Source organism: Aedes albopictus, chromosome 2 (genome assembly GCF_035046485.1).
Source record: "Aedes albopictus strain Foshan chromosome 2, AalbF5, whole genome shotgun sequence".
NCBI lineage: Eukaryota > Metazoa > Arthropoda > Insecta > Diptera > Culicidae > Aedes > Aedes albopictus.
This window is the reverse complement of record NC_085137.1, coordinates 509,872,391-509,892,483: the sequence shown is the minus strand read 5'-3', so window position 1 is coordinate 509,892,483 and position 20,093 is coordinate 509,872,391. Positions and strand designations below refer to the sequence as shown.

At 39.7% G+C, this 20,093-nt stretch overlaps 1 protein-coding gene across 1 annotated transcript in view; it reads right to left on the bottom strand.

The window, feature by feature from the left end:
• Window positions 1-9,349, bottom strand: part of LOC109404744 (igLON family member 5-like) — a 289,833-nt gene extending 280,484 nt beyond the window's left edge. Inside the window, exon 1 of the mRNA XM_029870292.2 lies at window positions 6,866-9,349. Within this exon, the coding sequence (XP_029726152.1) occupies window positions 6,866-6,974 (109 nt within the window). The 5' untranslated portion in view covers window positions 6,975-9,349. The remainder of the gene's footprint in view (window positions 1-6,865) is intronic.
• Between the last annotated feature and the right edge of the window lie 10,744 nt (window positions 9,350-20,093).

The window sequence follows — 20,093 nt, the reverse complement described above, 5'->3', positions numbered from 1 at the left end:
CTCAACTTTTACGAGTAAATAATCAGTTAACCGATCGAAGTTCCTGGAATTTCCAATTGAATTCTATCTCAGGGCACTCACCTGCCGGTTTCTACCTGGGTCATTGAAATCAAAGCTACCATCAAACACAAACTGTTTGCCAATTTCTTCTGAAATACTTTTCCCCATAGTAATTAAATGATTCTCTTCCAGCCAACGCCAAAGATTCGAATTTCGTACACTAGCTCATCCGATCTTGGCATACAACGCGGCGTTGGCTAAGAATGCTTCCTCTCATCCAAACCCCCAGGAAGTGGTTTACTGTTCGTTTGATGTTTGGTATCGATACAGCGACGACGTAGCGACGACGTATCCGCCGGCAGAATTAATTAATAAGTTGCCGCACCGAAAGCTCGAGGAAGGCAAACACTTGGAAAACTCCAAGCCAGATGGAAGCCAGTTCAAACATTTCTTTTTTCCACGGGGAAACGTCATTTTCCCAGGGGAGAGACGGTAGAAGTTCGACTGTCTGACACACTTTAGCTCAAGTGGCGGCAGTCAGCCAGTGCCAATGTGGGATTGAAATGTGTGAGTTGGAAGCTTTATGACTTTCGTGTTCCTCACACATCTCTCTGGGGGGAGTGATGAGCTAATTTGTGGCGTACATGTTGGACTGGAGTGGAATCTGGGCTGGCTGATGTGTTACGTCGACATCCGAATGAAGCCACCGCACCGCCGAGAGTTTCGAAATGGAGAAGTTTTGAAATGCAATGAATATTTAAACGGCTGCCCGCATGAGATTGTGTTTCGAGATTGGTCTGGAAGCGGAACGTATATGAAACAATTTTCAGCTTACAGTTTTAGTGCCAGCTGGAGAATCGTGGAGTACCGGAAGGGTCCATGGGGATGGAATTTTAATGAGTCAAATTAAGATGTTTGCTAGGATAGCACTATATACAGCGGAGTAAAAGTTAAATAGAATCCCGAAATGCATAATGCTGTTTTACCTGGATAGTTATTGTCATGGGGCATACTAAGCTATGACAAATTAAATTCTATTATAACTTGTAAAGTTGCATTGCTGTATTTGGAAATGTTGTATGTTTGTTCAAACAACTTTTTGCAACTCGAATGACTATCGAATTTTCTCGTTTTTCTAATTTTCTATTTTTAAATTATTTGTTTAGAGTTTAGACAATATTTCGATTTTTTTTACAAATTCGTCAAAACCATGCACTATTGAAGTAGCAGTTAAAAAAATATGTAAATCTGTTGGCTCGTTCTTAAACAAAATAGCAAACTTTTCATTTAAAATAGAATCGAAACAACTATTGCTTAACGTTTCATAAACTGGTACAAAAGGCACTTACTGGAGGAAGTACCATCCGTTAAAGAATTGTTATTGGCGTACGATCAACTGAATTACTCAGTAGTTCACACATTTTTAAAAACTTGTTGATATGAGCTATTCCAAAACAATTCCAAAGCTATAGATACACACTTAGAAGAAATCGTGTAATTTTATGTCTTATTGCAGCGAGTAAAATGACACACAATTACGTTGGTTCTTATTTTTACACGATGTTGTTTTTCTGCCGATTTATAACTTTACAAGCCTCTACATCGTCAACATAACCTCAATTCATTTAATCATTTGTTTCTTTATTGATCGTTACAAAAACCAACACAACACTTATTTCGATTAATTTAATTTCTTATGTGATTAATTTCACCTCTAATTTATACAATTTTTGGATCAATTAATTCACTAATTCTACACACTATTTGTTTGACAAACAGTATTTCAAGATGAATTTTTCAGCTATTCAAGTTGTTTACAAAGATGACGTTTCATACTGACAGAGTGACAATGATACATCGCAAGTAGTGTAAGTTTAGGAGACTTGAGACTGAAAAACATCGATTTACTCTAAAAAATGAGATCAACCCAACTAATATTTGCAAATCACAAACAAGCAAGCTTGCTGAATTGTTGCTCAATAATGGTAATGATAGCTGAACAAAAATTATGCTCTACACAAGGCTCTACACATTACCTGTTTAATGTTTCAGGACGCGCACCGTTGTAAAAAGTACAACAAAGTACAACCAGAAAATCTCGCCCATGGTATCCAGCGGGAGCGCGGTGCAGTTTCAGCTGCTTCATGGAGCGTGTCCTGGAAGGTTAAATGATTTTTCATGAGCATGAGCATTGGTGACCGTACACTTCGTAGTTGCTACTCCGTGATTGACCTGAGCTAGCGAAATTGCACAGAGAATTAAAAAGGCTTGGGGCTTGGGATTTGCCATCATCCTAAATGTATACGTTTCGAGAGCTCAAACTTTATTGGGTCAATAACGGCGCTGGCCACGTCCTTACGGTCAACCAGGGAAGGGAAGGAATGTTCGACAACTGTTGCTACTACCCTATCAACCAGATTCAGATTTTCTTTATAGTGCTTTATCTGATGATAGCGATCGCCAACGATTCAAAACAAATCGATATCGAGCGACATCGAAAATCTCTCAATGGTTGACCGGGAAGAGGTTGTGGAGGGTCCAGTAATACCCCCCAGTTGTCACGGGAAGGAATTTTGTTAGTAGGGAGGGATTGATAGTTGCACATATCAAGGATTCACTTTGGTAAGCGATGCGATACATGCAACCGTACAGTATACACATGTGTCACCTTATAATTTGGAAGAATGATGAGATTATAAAATTTTAAATTAAAATTTATGGAATGAAAACAGATTTCGCGTCACGTCGCAATTGAGAGGACTGGTGATCCAATATGCTACTTGCCATGAAATGGATATATTGAAACAAAACTTTGTGCCAACACTAACAGTGACGGACCACACCAAGGGCCGCACAAACTTGGGCAAAATATTTACGTCAGCACCGCAAGGTGGCGGACTGAACAAAAAAACAGGAGAATTTAATTAAAATAAAACAAAATTAGTGAAAAATTTGGCCGACACTTGAAGTGACAAACTTTGCAGTTCTTATTGAGTAAATATATGAAGGATGATTATAAACCAATAGATATATTTACTGCGTTTTCAAAGAAAAATACAATGAACAAGCTCACCGATCATCAATCATTTACTCAAGCCCCGTCGATCGTGCGACACTATTTTTCGACACTCGCAGGCACAGCAAGGAACAACACAATACTTCATTGTGGATATGTTCCGGCAGGTATATTAAACTATACATTTCGAGACTCATATGTATTGGCAGTTACAAATGCAGCTTTCTCTCTCTCTTTTGAATAACGTCCTCACTGAAACAAAGCCTGCATCTCAGCATCTCAGTTCTATGAGCACTTCTCAAGTTATTATAACTTCTTCAACCAGTAACCATTCTACGTGTGTAAAATATAGTTATAGTATTCACATGCACTGCCTGGAACTCCAGACATGGGCGGAACATGAGGTGGATGATCCGCATCATCAAAACATCCGCTGAAATGGCTGCAGCAACAACTGCGTCATAGTGCAGTGAATAGCCTCCTTCCCGTCCGTTACCGAAGCACAGATTTGGGGTTAATCACTGGACTCTATGAGACAAGATTGACGCAATCCTCCAGCAGCCACGTCCTTGTGACAGTTGAGGGATGGGAAAGAAAGATAAGTTAGACACCTAAGAAAGGTATGTACTCAACTAACATTTTCGGTGCTAGACGCTTCAGTCTTTTGTTTATTCAGTTGATTCATTGTGCAACTTTTAATGGTTCGGGTCAATCACGGAGTAGCAACCATAGATATGTACAGTCAGTCTAAGCTAAGCTAAGCTAAGCTATAAGCTTCAGTCATTTGCTTTCTGTTGTGTAACCATCGAATTGAAGCAGTCAACGCTGAATAAAAGGGAAGCTAGTTAAATATAAACCATAAGCTAATACACGGCTGCAAAAAAAAACACCATGCAGCTACCAAACTCGGCGTTCAGATATCAATAACTTGTCACTGGTGCTCTGCCGCAATTCTGCAAAGTGACGTAAGCGACATTGATAGTTTTGGCCAATTTTTTGGTTATTATGCATAAAACTCTTGCTCATCCTCTAAGTTTCTTTCCATAGATGATATATTACGACTAGATCTTGCATTCTAATACAGCAGGCAAACCTCAGTGTGATTTTTACACCAGATATTATATATAATATACCAAAAAATATCGGCATTTTGAATGGCGCTTACGTCACTTTGCAGAATTACGGCAGCTGCTGCCTTTAATGCGCTCTATTCCAACTTCGGGAGATTTCCTGAAAAAGATTTGTAAACTTGAACAAATTGAATAGGAGTCCCCACTAACAAAGCAGCTGCTACTATACAGTACAATTCGTAAGATTGGCAAATCCACAAACCAGCAGCGCTTTGAAGGCCGTTATGCGATATCGTTACAGCTAGAAGCTGTAATAATAAAAAAAAACTTTTGGTATACCATCACGGCTTGTCGGAAGTAAACATTATTGTCAAAACAAACTTCAAGTGGGATATATAGCTTCTACACAAAGACTTTACAGCTATCCATCTCTGTGCTGTGAAATTATTTCTGTTGCTTTTACTGCACTTCAATACAACTCCGGAAGATTTGCCGGAAGATGTGCAACTCGAATAAGAGTCCCAGCCAATAGATCAGCCGCTTTTAAACAGTGTGTTTTGTAATGTTGCCAAACACGAAACAGCAGCGCTTCGTAGCTGTTTAAACAACATTTTTTCAGCTAGAAGCTGTGACGAAGAACCTGTTGGCGCAACCACACAGCTTGTTCAATGCAAACATTATTTCGTTTGACGTTTCACAAGCTTGCGCAACAAGATGTAGTTGGGTAAGCTTTCTTGTGGCACAATTATGAAACCTTGTCTAGAGTGAAACAAAACGGACTATTTTCTATGCTATTTATACATAGCAGTGTGGCAGCGAGGACATCATTGGGACCACTGGATATGGAGATCGGGAGTTCGATTCCAAGTAGCGGCCAGTACTTGAATTATTCAATTTTAAAAGCGATCATTCCAGTTACACATGCATTGTGTCAGGGCCCATATAGCCGAGGCGGTAAACGCACGGGTATTCAGCATGACCATGCTGAGGGTGACGGGTTCGATTCCCGGTCGGTCCAGGATCTTTTCGTAAAGGAAATTTCCTTGACTTCCTTGGGCATAGAGTATCTTCGTGCCTGCCACACGATATACACATGCAAAATGGTCATTGGCAGAGGAAGCTCTCAGTTAATAACTGTGGAAGTGCTCATAGAACACTAAGCTGAGAAGCAGGCTTTGTCCCAGTGAGGACGTTACGCCAAGAAGAGAGAGAGAGATGCATTGTGTCACGGCATCCATAACCTAATTATATGTAATCGATTAATTTGGGGATGCCGTATAACTATTATTTAACCATTGCGAAAAGGCTGAAAAAGCGCCTTCTCAAGATGTTATTCAGTTAGTGGTTACATAGCAGCCGAGAAAAGAGCTTTGACTTGGTGGCATACATGTGGATTAAGTTCGCCAGATTGATTGGTATAGGGCTTGCATAGAAGCTTCCGTCCATATGTACAACACAGTACCTCAGCATCAAGCCGTATTGAGGACGCTTTGTTGATGTTTACATTCACAATATAGAGCTTGCTGACGTTTATTCACCTTTCTCTTTCAAACATGCAGGTGGAATAGGATTTGTTGTCATCAGGAAAGGTTTCCCGATGAAAACAAATCCTATCCCGCCTGCATGCTTGAAAGAGAGAGGTGAATAAACGTCAGTAAGCTCTATATGTTAGTTGGGTAGAGACCTCTACGTCCTATCATGCCGAAACGGGAGTTTTTGTGTTGTTAGTGGAAGGATTAAGTCCAAATGGTACGTTTGGTTAACGATTAGGCATCAAACTATAAACCTACCAAATTATACGAATTCCAACACTCTTGAAACGAAATGGTTGACTTCCTTTTGCAGCAGCAATATCACCAAAAAATTACACTAAAATCAAGCGCAAATGAAGACGAATATCGGCACTCCGATGATAATAAGACAAACTCCCATAAAAAAGGTGAATTTTGTATTCTACCCAACACTACGATATCCGGCTAAATCGAAAGAGAAGAGAAATATGGAAGAACACAAGACATAACACCTGCCGCTCTTTATTTTAACCGGCCATATTCAAAACAACACGGAGTAAAGAAAACGCGTGACAGTTTTGAAAACGCAGCCGCTAGCGCGCACAGCTTACTACGATCTCAGCTGTCATTGTGTGTTAGTGCAGTAGCTTCTTAATTCTGACAAAATTAAAACAATATTAGTTTATTTTGTCCAACTTTCAGTCTTTTTTATGTTTTATATGTCTTGTTCTTCGTTGTGACTCTACGTTCCCACTGGAACTTGGCCTGCATCTATTCAACTTAGTGTTCTCTGAGAACTTCCATAATTATTGGTTGAAGGGCTTATTTTTTTTTGCCTGCCATTAGGCCATATGAATAAAGCTGAGTAAATACTCTTTACTCAGATCTCTGTGAAGTTTCACAGAGATTTGCTGCACGGCTTCACAAAGATTTAGTAAAGAGTATTTACTCAATTTTATTCATACGGCCTATTGTATGAATTTGTATATTGTGGGGCAAGAACAATGATACACTCTTCCCAGTGAAGCCGAGAACAGTTCCCGGCCGGAAGGAGAATTGAATCCGCCGTCTCTGGATTGGCGATCCAAAATCTTATCCACTAGGCTAACTGGAAACCCCAAGTTTTATATGTCTTACAACTTAGATGAGCAGATTAGTTCTCTTGAAAAATGCAAGACATCACCTGTATCTTTGAATTCATACGTTTCCTTGAATTTATAATAACATTAAAATGTTGCGATTTTTTTGCATTTGTATTTCAGACTCACCTTTTCTCCGATGCCTTCCAGTCAGCGGACTGTCGTTATCCAGAAAGTATCCATCCAGCGAGTTGAACAGCGTCAACAGATACACTAGCACCAGTTTTTCCAGCCACATTTTCGTCTACACCTGCAAACTCCAATTCACAGCAGGTTTATTTCTTCTCTTTCACCACCACGGTTTGCTTACGGTTTGTTGACGGTTTCTGCTCTCTACGTGTATACTTCCGTGCTCAGCTTGTACATTTGATCTTCCGGGCGTTACTCAAACATGCGGAAGTGCTTGCCTCTGTTGTTGCTTTTCTTTTCATCACTATTTTCCGGGCCGCTTCCGTAAAGGTATTATCAACGACACCACTCACAGAGATTTCTTCTTTTACTTTTTTCGGTTCGCTACTTCTCCCGCGTTTTTCCGTTACAACAAAGTGTTCTTTTGTTCACTTCCGGCTTTCCACGGCAAATGTGAAGTAGGTTTTTTCAATACCACTCGATTTCCATTAAACCAATGCCACCCACTCAGCTGCACTGGTTTTTAGGGGCCAAAGAGGCTGCGGATCGAAGTGAGAGGTAAAAGCTGAAAACAATTCAACTTTTACGATTATTGCGACCCCAACCAGCAGCAGACGGTTTTTCACATTTTCTTCGCTTTCCCGTTCGGATTGAGAAAGGGCACTTTCCACCAGCACATGGACCGGCGAGAGCAGGATTCACACACAGACAGCAGGGTCGCCGAGGTGGGGAAACGGCTAAACGAAGCAGTGTTTAGCATATAAATGAACGCTTAATTTATGGTTATGACTATGGCCCAGTGGGCATACGCGAGGACCCTTCAACGACGACGACGACGACGAGGTGCGCGATGAAAGAAACCGGGCAAAGTGCTGGGATTAGACTAGGATTTTTAAAAACAGCAACATCAACAATGAAAAGGGACGAAACAACAGCTACACTTTGAACTATTTAAAATTCTTCGAATGGGCTTTCCGGGTGTGTAAATAGTAATCCTGATTATACGTTGTTAGTTCAAGCTGATCCCGACCGAGTGCCGCCTGGTTGTTGATAACTTTTGTGTGTGAGTCGCCAATTACAGGGGATTTGAGCAGGTATTCAGAGCTTGTATTTCATTCGAATGCTCGTCAAGGTTGTTCTCGTGTTTCGTCCATTGAAGCACAAACATACATACGTAGTTGGTTTCTTTGAAATCGCAGTTCCAAGAACGAATATTTCATCTTACTTGTATTGAAAGCAGCTTTTTGTATCCTGTTTCCTACATAATCCTTTGAGCGATGGATTCTTTTTCATAGAACTGATATTACTGACAACATCTGCTTCTTCACAGTCGGCAGGATATTCCATAGCTTTCTGTTAATTGCACGCAACACAAATTCACACTTCACCGAACGGCCGCTGCCTGAATATTCAGTAAGCTTCCTAGAGGGTCACCTGGGACCATGACCCAGCCGTTCCATCACGACTAGCGTTTCCTCCAAAAAAACAACACACATTCCGATAAAAACAACAGTCCTATCCCCCACCGGAGAGAGCAAAGTACTTCTTGTCCTCGCTTCAGCACGACACACCTCTCGTCTTGGATCTGAAAGTAGAACCTCGATTCCTTTCCCCGAATCACTTTCACGATACTCCCAGCAGAGGAAAAACCCGACCGAATGCAGTGGACTCGTAACAGTGACTAAAACCATCCTGCTCATCGGGATTCTGCTGCTGATTCTGCATCCCATCATCGGCCTTAGCCAGCAGAACACACGTGAGTCGAGCTCAAACTGCTCGAACGACTTCATTGCGCATGTCCATCCTCTGCAGTGCTAGAAACTTGAGCTACCGACCGATACTGGCGAAAGGATTTTTCTCTGACGTTGGAAATTACCTTGCAAGCAGAAGCAACCTGACCGCCGACAAGGTAGCATTTCTTATCCAACTCCCCCGATCCGTCCGGAGTGAATCTGCACCGAGCGCTCCGTTTACGTAACCACCTTTCACAGGGCTCAACATCAGACCGTTTTCAAATCACCACCACCTCGCCCCATCCATCGAGTAGCAGAAAGTAAACCAATTACGGTCCCCCCTATGGGAAATGAATTACAGTCTCGTACCCATCTCTGCGCGGCATATATCGGAAGGACGAGGACGACGACGACTGATGGGAAAACACATCTCACACCGGGAGCGCAAATATCGTGATTGGTTTCCACGAGACGAGCTGGTGGATTATTCTTACACTTCTATGCAAACGCCACCCGCGACTCCTGTGCACCGTGCCACACCGTGTTTCTTCTTTTTCTTTATCTATTTCCACAATCAATGCCAAAGCAAAAACGGCTGGGAAAGCCTTTGGAACAGTGCCAACGATGGCAACGAAGCAGCGAGGAGAATTAGTATAGCGGGGACCGTGGAAAACATTCCTCCTATTTGGCTCGTCATATCGGTGGAATTATATTGGTTTCTGTTTTTCTCCCATTTGAAATGTTTGTTTGTTTGTCAAAGGACTCTTACGGGATGTTTTTGAAAAGCTCTTAAAAAAAGCTTAAGATTTTTTCGCTTTATTAATTTGAAAACACTGAACCTGGCCCATGGAATGATGAGACTGAAATCATGAATTTCTATTCTAAGAGGAGTATATGCGTTTGGAATTCACTATTTTTAATCCTTGGTTATTTTGTGAGACAGCTGCTCACAGACGTAGAATGGTAGAATCAGAGCTGGTACCACTAGCGTGCGCAGCTTTTTCTTCCTAACTCTTCTGTAGGTTCCACCGAAAATCATTTTAGAATGTACATATTTCTTCAAAAGACCAAACCAAAAATTTCTTTAAGGATTCTTACAAGATTTATCTATATTTTTTCAGGATTTTCATAGAAAGTTGATTCTCGCAGGATGTTCAAGAATAATTTCTGCAAGAAGGTTTCCAAAGATTCCTATTGGTATTGTTGCATTCCTGTTCAAGTATTTCTTGGGAAATTTTCCAGGAATTCCTCCGGGAATTTTCATTGGGTCTTCTTCAGCGGTTTCTCAAGTTATGTTTTAAAAATTTCATCTTGAAACTAGTCCACGAGTTTTTTTTAGAAATTCGATTTAAAATTCCCACTGGCATTCCTTAAGGGATACTTCAAAAAATTGCTTCAATAAATGCTAAAGTAGTGCATTGCATCATGTGCTTCTTCAAATATTTCTGAAGGAATTCATCCAGGAATATGATCAGAATTTTATCCTGTAGTTTGTCTTTAGGATTTCCATGAATATTTCTTCACGAAATTCTCCAAAGATTCATACAAAAAAATGCAATTCCAGGAGACATTCTTTCACAAAGTATGGAGGTTTTTTCAGAGCTTTTTTTAACAATTGCTCAAGCATATTTCCTTGAACTTCTCTCAGAAATTCATATGTTTATTCCAGGAACCTTCTATAGAGTCTCTCAGCAATTCCTGCAGAAATTATTCCAGAATATATTCCTTAGCATTTCTTCCAGAAATACTTAAAGAAGTTTTCCAAATTATACCTAGAGAAGTTTCTCCAGTTCTTCCAGATATTCTTGTATATATTCTTTCAATGAACCTTCAAACAAATTAATATTACTCAGATTTTTTATTCAGTAATTCTCTACAAGCATTTTCGCACACATTTTCACCTGCAGGAAATGTAAAAACTATTCTTCTAAGTAATCCTACAGAGGTGTTTCCACATGGGTGCCTCAAGTTAGTCCAGTGGTTAAGGCTATGGATCGCCCATCCGGAGACTGCAGGTTCGGTTCCCGTTGTAGTCGCCAAAAAAATCCCGGCTACCTGGGCATAGTGTATCTTTTGTGGTTGACTCACAATATACAAATTCATGCAACGGAAGGCAAAGATAACCCTTCAATTAATAAATGTGGAAATACTCAAAGAAAACTAAGTTGAAAAGCGGCAGGCCAAGTTCCCGTGGGAACGTAGAGCCATAAAGAAGAAGAATAAGAAGAGGAAGAAGAAGAATAAGAAGAACAACAAAAAGAAGACGAAGAAGAAGAAGAGGAAAATGTGTTTCCACGTGATTTTCTGAAGGATTTGTTCAGGAATTTCATCGGTCTTATCGTTTGCAATTTATGGAGACATTTTCCAAGAAAGTTGCTAAGAAAATCCTCTAATGATTTCTTCATGAATCCTTACTGAAACAAGTTCCCTTGAAACTGTTTCCAGAGCTCCTCTTTCACGATTTTTTTTTCTAGGAATTAACAGACTATATTAAGGAGTCTCTTCAGATATTCTCCAGGCATTAATCCAGAGATAGACCTACTGCTGAAATTGCTTTAGTAATTTCAATTCAGGAATACCTCCAGGAAATTTTCGAGAATTTCTTTTGGGAATTTAGAAATCTTCTTTTTTAGAAGTTCTTTCAGTGATTTTTTCCAGAATCTTCCAGTATTTTTTTGCAATTTCTTGAAGAACTTATGAAAAAAATCAATGGTGAAATTTCTGTAACAATTTCTGCACAAATCTGTAAAGGAAACCTAGGGTATATTTCTGGCGGAATAGCAGAAGTAGTTTCTAAAAGGAAAATTACTTGTAAGTATTTCTGCGGTAATCCCTAAAGGAATTTCACAAACCACATTCAGAGGAACCATTGGGAGAATTTCCTAAAAAATCTCAGAAAGATTGTTAGAGAAAATCTCAGTACAACTTAAAAAAATACATTCTACACAGGGTGCGGCAGGAAAAAATGCGAAAATTTCATTGTGCTATTACACACTAAATATGGAATATATAAGACTATTTTTTCATGGCAGTGTATCCAGTCTATGTCTATATTCTAGCACTATAAAATAAAAATGAATATATTTGATTTTAACCATGTGATAATATAAGCTTACAAAATGGGTATCAATAAACTTCGTGCGCAATGGTCATAAGCCCAGTTTCGAGTTTAAAAGGAATTGCTCAAGAAATTTCTTGACCTATTCCTGGCAGAAACTTTCTACAGTGACTGCCATTTGAACTGTCATTTCTTCCCAACTGCATACTGCGATCGAAGAAAAACGGTTTCTTGGGCGATTCAGACAAGGAATTTCCCATGCAACAAGATAGGCCGAGAAATTCCTTCCGATCTGCAAACAGCGCTATAAAACAAAATGGTTAACAAAGTTAGAAAAATAGCTTTAATCTGATGAAAAACCAGGCCATACTAATCCAGAGTCATGTAGTTTCACATACTAGATGAAATAAGCACATATACAGGGGATAGACAAAATGATCGGGACAGGCAAAATTTTCACTTTTCAAAAAATGTTCAACTAGCTGTAACTTTTCGAAAAAAGCATCGAATATTCTCAAATTTTTACTGTAAGTTCATCAACGAGTTATGTATCAGTGGTCCAAAAGTGGGAAAGATCGGGCCATTTTTCACGAAGTTATAAGGATTCTTGAAAAAGGTAAAATTATCCGATAGCCAAATTCAATTAGAGGGAAATTAAATGAACTATAATTTGCATCTTGAATTTTGAAACGATGGTTTGGTGTTTTATTAGAAAAATAATCAAATCATTATAGTTTTCTTCCGTGTTAAGAATTTAAGGTTAAGTCAATGGTTTTTTCATAGCTCATTATATAAGTCATAAATGGTCAAAATTTCATTGCATTCGGTTCATTGAATCCGGAGATATAACAGCTCAAAGTTGGCTATCGAATAATTTTACCTTTTCCAAAAATATAACTCCGTGGCGATTGGCCCGATCTTTTCCAAATTTGCACCACTGATACACAAATAGTTGATAAATTTACAGTAAAAATTTGAAAATATTTGATGCACTTTTCAAAAAGTTACAGCTAGTTGAACATTTATTGAAAAGTGGAAATTTTGCCTGTCCCGATCATTTTGTCTATCCCCTGTATATGATGATATTGTTAAGAAAATTAAAAATTTTTGTATTATGTATCGGATATGAAATTTAGCAACCTGTGTACTTTTCAGTGGTTTGAAAATTCTGATCGTCTTCAGCTTCAGGTTCCGTCTTGTAAAGGTTAGTAACCAAAATGGGAAATTTTTAAGTAACTTTTCAGAAAATTAGCCTGTGAGATATCATGGAACGTTGAAACACAGATTGGTTAACATCAAATGGACGAAAATGAGGTTTGAAGTTGAAAAACACTTTCGCATTTTTTCAGGCCGCATACTGTAACTCTTCCAGAAATTTCTAAAGTTCTGAAGCAGTCTCTGGAGAGATTTTTAAGGAAATCCGAGCAGAAATTTCAGAAGGAATCCGGACATGAATTTCCGAAAGAACTCCTGAAGGAAATTTTGAAGAAATCTCCAGTAGAGTTTCTGTATAAATTTCAAGAAATACTTCGGAAAGAATCTCTAGAGGAATATCTGAAGAAATCCGAGAAAAAATATTAAGCATGAGCATGAGCATTGGTGACCGTACACTTCGTAGTTGCTACTCCATGATTGACTAGCTAGCGGAATTGCACAGAGAACCAATAGATGGGGCTTGGGATTAGCACACCTTCTTCAATGTGCGCGTTCCGAGATCTCGAATTTTAATAGGTCAATAACGGCGCCGGCCACGTCCTTACGGTCAACCGGGGAAGGGAAGGAATGTTAGTTGGACAACCGTTGTTACTAGAGGTTGTTTATACTACTGTGCCCTCCACAGTTGTCACGGGAAGGAGTTTTTGTTAGTTGGAAGGGATTGGTAGTTACATAAATCAGGATTCACTTTGGTAAGCGTTGCAATCTATGTAACCATGAGCATACACAAAACATATATTCACAGAATTGTGCCACCTCACAGTTTGGAGGAATGGTGAAACCTTGAAAATTCTTAATAGGAATTTAGAGAATGCCTTATGGAACCAAAGATATCTTGCGTCACCTCGCAATTAAGAGGACTGGTGAACCAATATAAAATGTTACTTGCTTTTGATACTATGGACACGAAATATTGAGACAAAATTTTGTGCCGACACCAATTGTGACGAAACGTACTTATTAGGGAAAACAATACTGAAACATATTGAAAAACAGAATACTGTGGCCAGCACCTTTCAGTGGCGGACTGTACAATATAGACAATTTTATTGAAAAAAAAATGTGAATAGCGAGAATTTGCGTAAATACACGAAAGATGAGTATGAGAAACATACACAAACAGATACATGATAGACAAAGTGGAAGAGATAATTTTCAAGATGTAACTTTCGACTTTGACAAAAAAAACAAGTCGACACTCATGGTGACAAACTAGACAAATTTGTTCAAAATGTTTAAAAGATACATACACACATAATGAATAAATAAAATAATGAAAATAGAGTTCACGTACAGAAAGAAAATAACAAAGAAGCAACAAGGAACGAACTCACCAGATAAAAAAAGCCCACCACACGACGACGCGCGGTCCGCGAACCCGAGCTATCACTTTTCACTGATGGCTAGGTGGCTACTTCTTTGTAGCAACGCCATCCTGAATGCCGTTTGCGAGGGAACTCTGAAGAAATCCGAGAAAAAATATTAAAGGAAATCTAAGAGGAACTTCTGAAAAAAAAAATTCCTTGGGAAAACCTTTTCAGAACTCCTAGAAACGTTTCTTTATGAATTTTTAGTGAAATATCTGGAGTAAGCTTTTAATGAAACTCTTGGAGAAATTTATAGAAGTGTTCCTGGAGCAGATTGTGTACGTATCTCTGACACTTCTGTAAAGATCGCTTTAATAATCTTTTGAGATATTTTCAAAGAAATTTCTGATGAAGTTCTTAGGAAATGTTTGTGAATAAATTCCTTAAAGAATACAGGGAAAAATTAATAGGGTTATCCTTAGAGGAAAATTATCAGAAATTTCTAGAAGAATACGTGAAGAAGTTTGGGTAAACTAAGTTCTAAAACTATATGCTGCCGCCACCTCCCGTCTATGAGGCTATGCGCAAACAACATTTAGAATATTTTTGGAGTATATAAGCAATGGCTCATCGTTTAGGAATGTTTGAAATTGGTGGTATTAGGATGAGAACTACTCATATTTGTAAGCGTGAAAACTCAAATATTTCCAATACCTTGAGATCAAACTCGCCAAAAATGGTTTCTTTAGAAATTACTCGTGTGTATTCGATCATTTATTTAGTTATTGTCATGTAAAAAAGCATTAATGAAAATAAAAAATGAATATTTACCTTGAAAATATACTATTGCCTAATTGACCCCACAATACCCTAAAATTCCAACATTCTAACGACTTCATGTATGTAACGTTACTCAATGGAGTTGGGGCCATGGTATCCCAGCGAAAAAATCATTAAAACCATAACAAATGCCGTGAAATAGCAGAAAATCTCAAATTTCAGTGGGAAATTGGGTAAAACGGGCTCTATAACTCGCTTCAGAGTAGTTGCCCGTACATAAATCATCCACCAAGCAATTCTTGAGAAAATTTGCTTTCGAATAAGCCATCGATGGTCACATAGGGTCTTGCATTAGGATAGTTATTATTTTTTTCCACCTTTGGGCTTGATTTTGCCCAATGAGCAAGGGCTGAAAGTCTCTTTAATAAAGATATTAATTAAGTTTCACTGGCTTACAGCAGTACAGATTTTACGTTCGATTTGAAAATTCGGATTTGGGCTAATCTGGTTGTTTTCCCAGGTAGCTTTTATGTCCTTTTGAGTAATGCACAATTGTTTATGCCCAGTATTAAAAGAGAGAGAGCAACTCAGTGCCAATATTTTGCATAAGAAAATATAATAATGGTTGTCACTATGGCAACGACGGCCAGAGGAAAGCAAAGAGAGGTTACAGTGGCGTTTCAGAATTCCCAAGGGGTTTCAGTGGAATACAAGGATATCTCATATGCATTTGAAGGGGGTTTGAAGGGTCCCATCAAAGGGCATCAGGGAGTTCCAGGGATTCTCAGTGGTAATACAGGGGGTTTCAGGGGTTCAGATTGCGTCAGATTGTGGGGATATTGATTATCGGAGCAGGCTTGAGGGGCGTTTTCGGTGGTTTCAGAAATTTTCACTGCAGAGGGTTCCAGTGGATTTTCTATGGGTTTTGTAGGCATTATGGAGGCATTTTCGGTGGTTTTGGAGGGTCTCAGGTGCGTTACATGGCGTCCGAGGGGGTTTTAGGAGGATTAAGGAAGCATTTCAGAAGGTTTCAAAAGATTTCATCGCATTTCAGAGGCGTTGCGAATGCGTTACGAAGACGTTTTTGGAGGTTTCGAAGGGTCTCAGGTGCGTTACATGACGTCCGAGGAGGGGATTCTAGAAGTATTTCCGGAGGTTTCAGAAGGTTTTGATGAATTTCGGAGGCATGACGAAGAAGTTTACGGGGGTTTCGGAGGGTTTAAGGTGCTTTACATGGGTCTGAGGGGGTTTTAGTGGGATCTTGTAAGCATTTCAGGAAGTTTCAGAGGATTTCCAGCGGGTTTCAGAGACGTTACGAAGGCGTTTTTTAGGGTTTCAGAAGGTCTCAAGCGCATACCATGGCGTCCGAGGGGGTTTTTGGAGGATCTTTGCAACATTTCAGGATGTTAAAAAAAATTGGGCCGAAGGGTCTCAGATTTTCATGAAAATTTTTCCACAGGCTGGGCTCATGAATATGAACGAAAAAAATTGAAAAAAAAAATCAGGGTCGCCTATTTTCCTGGAAAATTCAGGTGGAAATTCTTTGTTTTCCCCTGACACAACTTTCTATAAAAAATCATAACTCAAGAACGAAGCATCGTTGAACAAAGTTTTTTAATGAAAATGAAAGCAAATTTTCTAAGGAATAAAAATAAGTTTGAAATGGATAAAGCTTTCCACCAAGTTTTCCACCGTTGAGAAAATTCAAAAAGGAAAGTCGGGAAAACTATTCCCGAACTCGCGAAAATTTTCAAAAACATATTTTTGAGAAGGTAACTGTATAAGCTTTGATCGCTGAAATTTTTGGAATGGACTTTTTTCTTTTTTTCTTTAGGAATGGTAAATTTTGTGGAAAATAACCATATACGCATATATTATATGGTAATTTTTCACATAATTGGCCATAGCTCAAGAACGAAAAACAAGTGCATTTAGACAGATGAACCAGCCAAGGGCTGAAAGTCTCTTTAATAAAGACAAATCATAAAACACAAGTGCATTCCAAAAATTTAAGCCATCAAAGCTTATAACATTATCTTCACAAAATTTATTTTTTTTAAATTTCCCGCGAGTTCGGGCATAGTTTTTCAGGCTTTTCTTTATAAATTTCCTCAATGGTGGAACATTTTGTGGAAAACTTTTTCCAGTTCATTTTTTTGTATTCCTGAGAAAATTTGCTTTCATTTTCTAAATAATACTTTGTTTCTACGATGCTTCGTTCTTAAGTTATGATTTTTGCCTTTCTCGTACACTAAGTGTACTGGAAAGGCTATATGTTCACTCCAAAAACGACTTTTTGATAGAAGGCCCGGAGGGTCGAGTCACATATACCAATCAACTCAGCTCGACGAATTGAGGTGATGTCTGTGTGTGTGTATGTATGTGTGTGTGTGTGTATGTATGTGTGTGTGTATGTGTGTGTACAAAAAAAAACTCACATCACTTTTTGGCAGTAAACCTCAACCGATTTTAATGACCGATGGTTCATTCGACGCGGAATCTGGTCCCATTGTTTCCTATTGAAAATGGTTCGAATCGGTCCAGCCGTTCCGGAGTTATGGCCATTTAGGTATTCCGGACCGGTACCCCAGGAAGCGGCCAGATATGAAAATGCTACAAACCCATGCATGCGACACATCAAACTGCGGCATTTTGGATAACCTGATGAACAGTCAGCAAGAAAACAGTCTCAGACCATATCTGAACCGGTAGTGTACCGGAACCGTTTCCGGGAGTTCCGCCGGAAGTGGCCAAATATAAAAGTGAACCAAATCCATGCATGCGACACATCTAATTGCGGCATTTTGGATAACCTGATGAACAATCAGCAAGAAAACAGTCTCAGACCATATCTGAACCGGTATTGTTCCGGAACCGGTTCCGGGAGTTCCGCCGGAAGTGGCCAAATATTAAAGTGAACCAAATCTATGCATGCGATACATCAAATTGCGGCATTTTGGATAACCTGATGAACAGTCAGCAAGAAAACAGTCTCAGACCATATCTGAACCGGTAGTGTACCGGAACCGGTTCCGGGAGTCCCGCCGGAAGTGGCCAAATATAGAAGTGAACCAAATCCATGCATGCGACACATCAAATTGCGGCATTTTGGATAACCTGATGAACAGTCAGCAAGAAAACAGTCTCAGACCATATATGGACCGGTAGTGTTCCGGAACCGGTTCCGGGAGTCCCGCAGGAAGTGGCCAAATATAAAAGTGAACCAAATCCATGCATGCGATATATCAAAGCGCGACTTTTTTTGATAACCCAACGAAAGGTTGGCATAAAAAAAGGCTCAGACCATATCTGAACCGGCAGTGTATCGGAACCGATTCCGGATGTCCCGCTGGAAGTGGTCATATATAAAAGTGATCCAAACCCATGCATGCGGCACATCAAACTACGGCATTTTCGATAACCTGATGAGCAGTTAGCAAGAAAACAGTCTCAGACCTTATATGAACCGGTAGTGTTTCAGAACCGGTTCCGGGTGTTCCGCCGGAAGTGGCCGTATATAAAAGTTGACAAAACTCTTACATGCGGCAAATCAAATCACGGCTTTTTCGACAACTTGATGACCGGTTATTGAGGAAGAAGGCTAAGACCACATTATGGACTGTCAGTAGTGCCGAAACTAGTTCCCTCCGAAAGAGGCTAAATATAAAATTGAACCAAACCCATGGCTTTTTTGATAACCTAATAAACTTTAGCAAGCAAATAGGCTCAGATTATTTTAGAGACTATCGGTAGTGTTTCGCAACCGGTTCCAGGCCGGAAGTGACACCAAACCCATACATGCGATACCTCAAATCACGGCTTTTTAGGTAACATGATGAACAGTTGCAAGAAAATAGACGCAAGCCCTATCAGTGTGTTACGGAACTGATTACGGGTGTCCCGCCAGAAATGATCAAATGTAAAAGAGAACCAATCCATGCGACATATCGATGACTTATTCAGTAACAAGATAAACGGTTAACCAACAAATAATCTCAGACCATATTTGGGAGAACCGGTAGTGTTCCAGAACTGGTGACAAGACGAGTAACGCGTCGGAAGTGGTAAAATATAGAAAGGAACTAAACCATAGCGGCGTTTTTGATAATCTGATGAACGGTCAACAAGAAAATAGTCTCAGGCCACAGTAATTCGGAATCGGTTGCGGGTGTGATTTGATAGAAGTGAATCAAAACCATGCATGCGATACATAAAATCGCGGCATTTTCAAAAATTTGCCGAACGGTTAGCAAGAAAATAGCCTCAAATCACATCAATTTCAGGCTTTTCAGGTCACGTGATGAACAGTTGACAAAAACATAGTCTAAGACCATATTTGAGACAACCGGAATCAGTTCCAGGTGTTCCGCCGGAAGTAGTCAAACGTAAAATTTAACCAAATCCATGCAAGCTGCACATCAAATAGCGGAATTATTAATGTCAATTTCTTGATTTTGCTTTGGCTGACCAAGCCATGTGGGAAATTACACTGTTGAAAATGCTTTGACATCCATGTGCACAACAGAACATGTGCTCGATGAACAAATTGAGATTTGAAATTATGAAAAGAAATCCACGTACTCCGGTGAGACTCGAACTCACGACTCCCAATTCGCTAGACGGGCGCTTCTATTCCTTCAAGCTACGGAGTCACTCGACTATCTCCGTCGCCAGCAGGCCTAGAACTGAACTCGATTCCACAATCGCACATGGTTATCTTCTTTTCACAATCCAAACCCCCTTCGGATGGGATTAGATGAACATCTAACACATTGTCTGTTGTGCACATGTATGTCAAAGCGGGAGAGGAAGTTATTTTTAATTGTCGAGAGCTTCGGGCACTGCCTTCCAATCATGTTCATCGAGCACATGTTCTGTTGTGCACATGGATGTCAAAGCATTTTCAACAGTGTAATTTCCCACATGGCTTGGTCAGCCAAAGCAAAATCAAGAAATTGACATTTGTAAGGTGCTACGGTCACCCTTACCGTATTCGGTCGGCCGAGGACCGACCCGTCGAGAGTCCGACTGCACACTAATTGCCATACCAATAAGTGATTGGAAGGCAGTGCCCGAAGCTCTCGACAATTAAAAATAACTTCCTCTCCCGCTTTGACATACATGTGCACAACAGA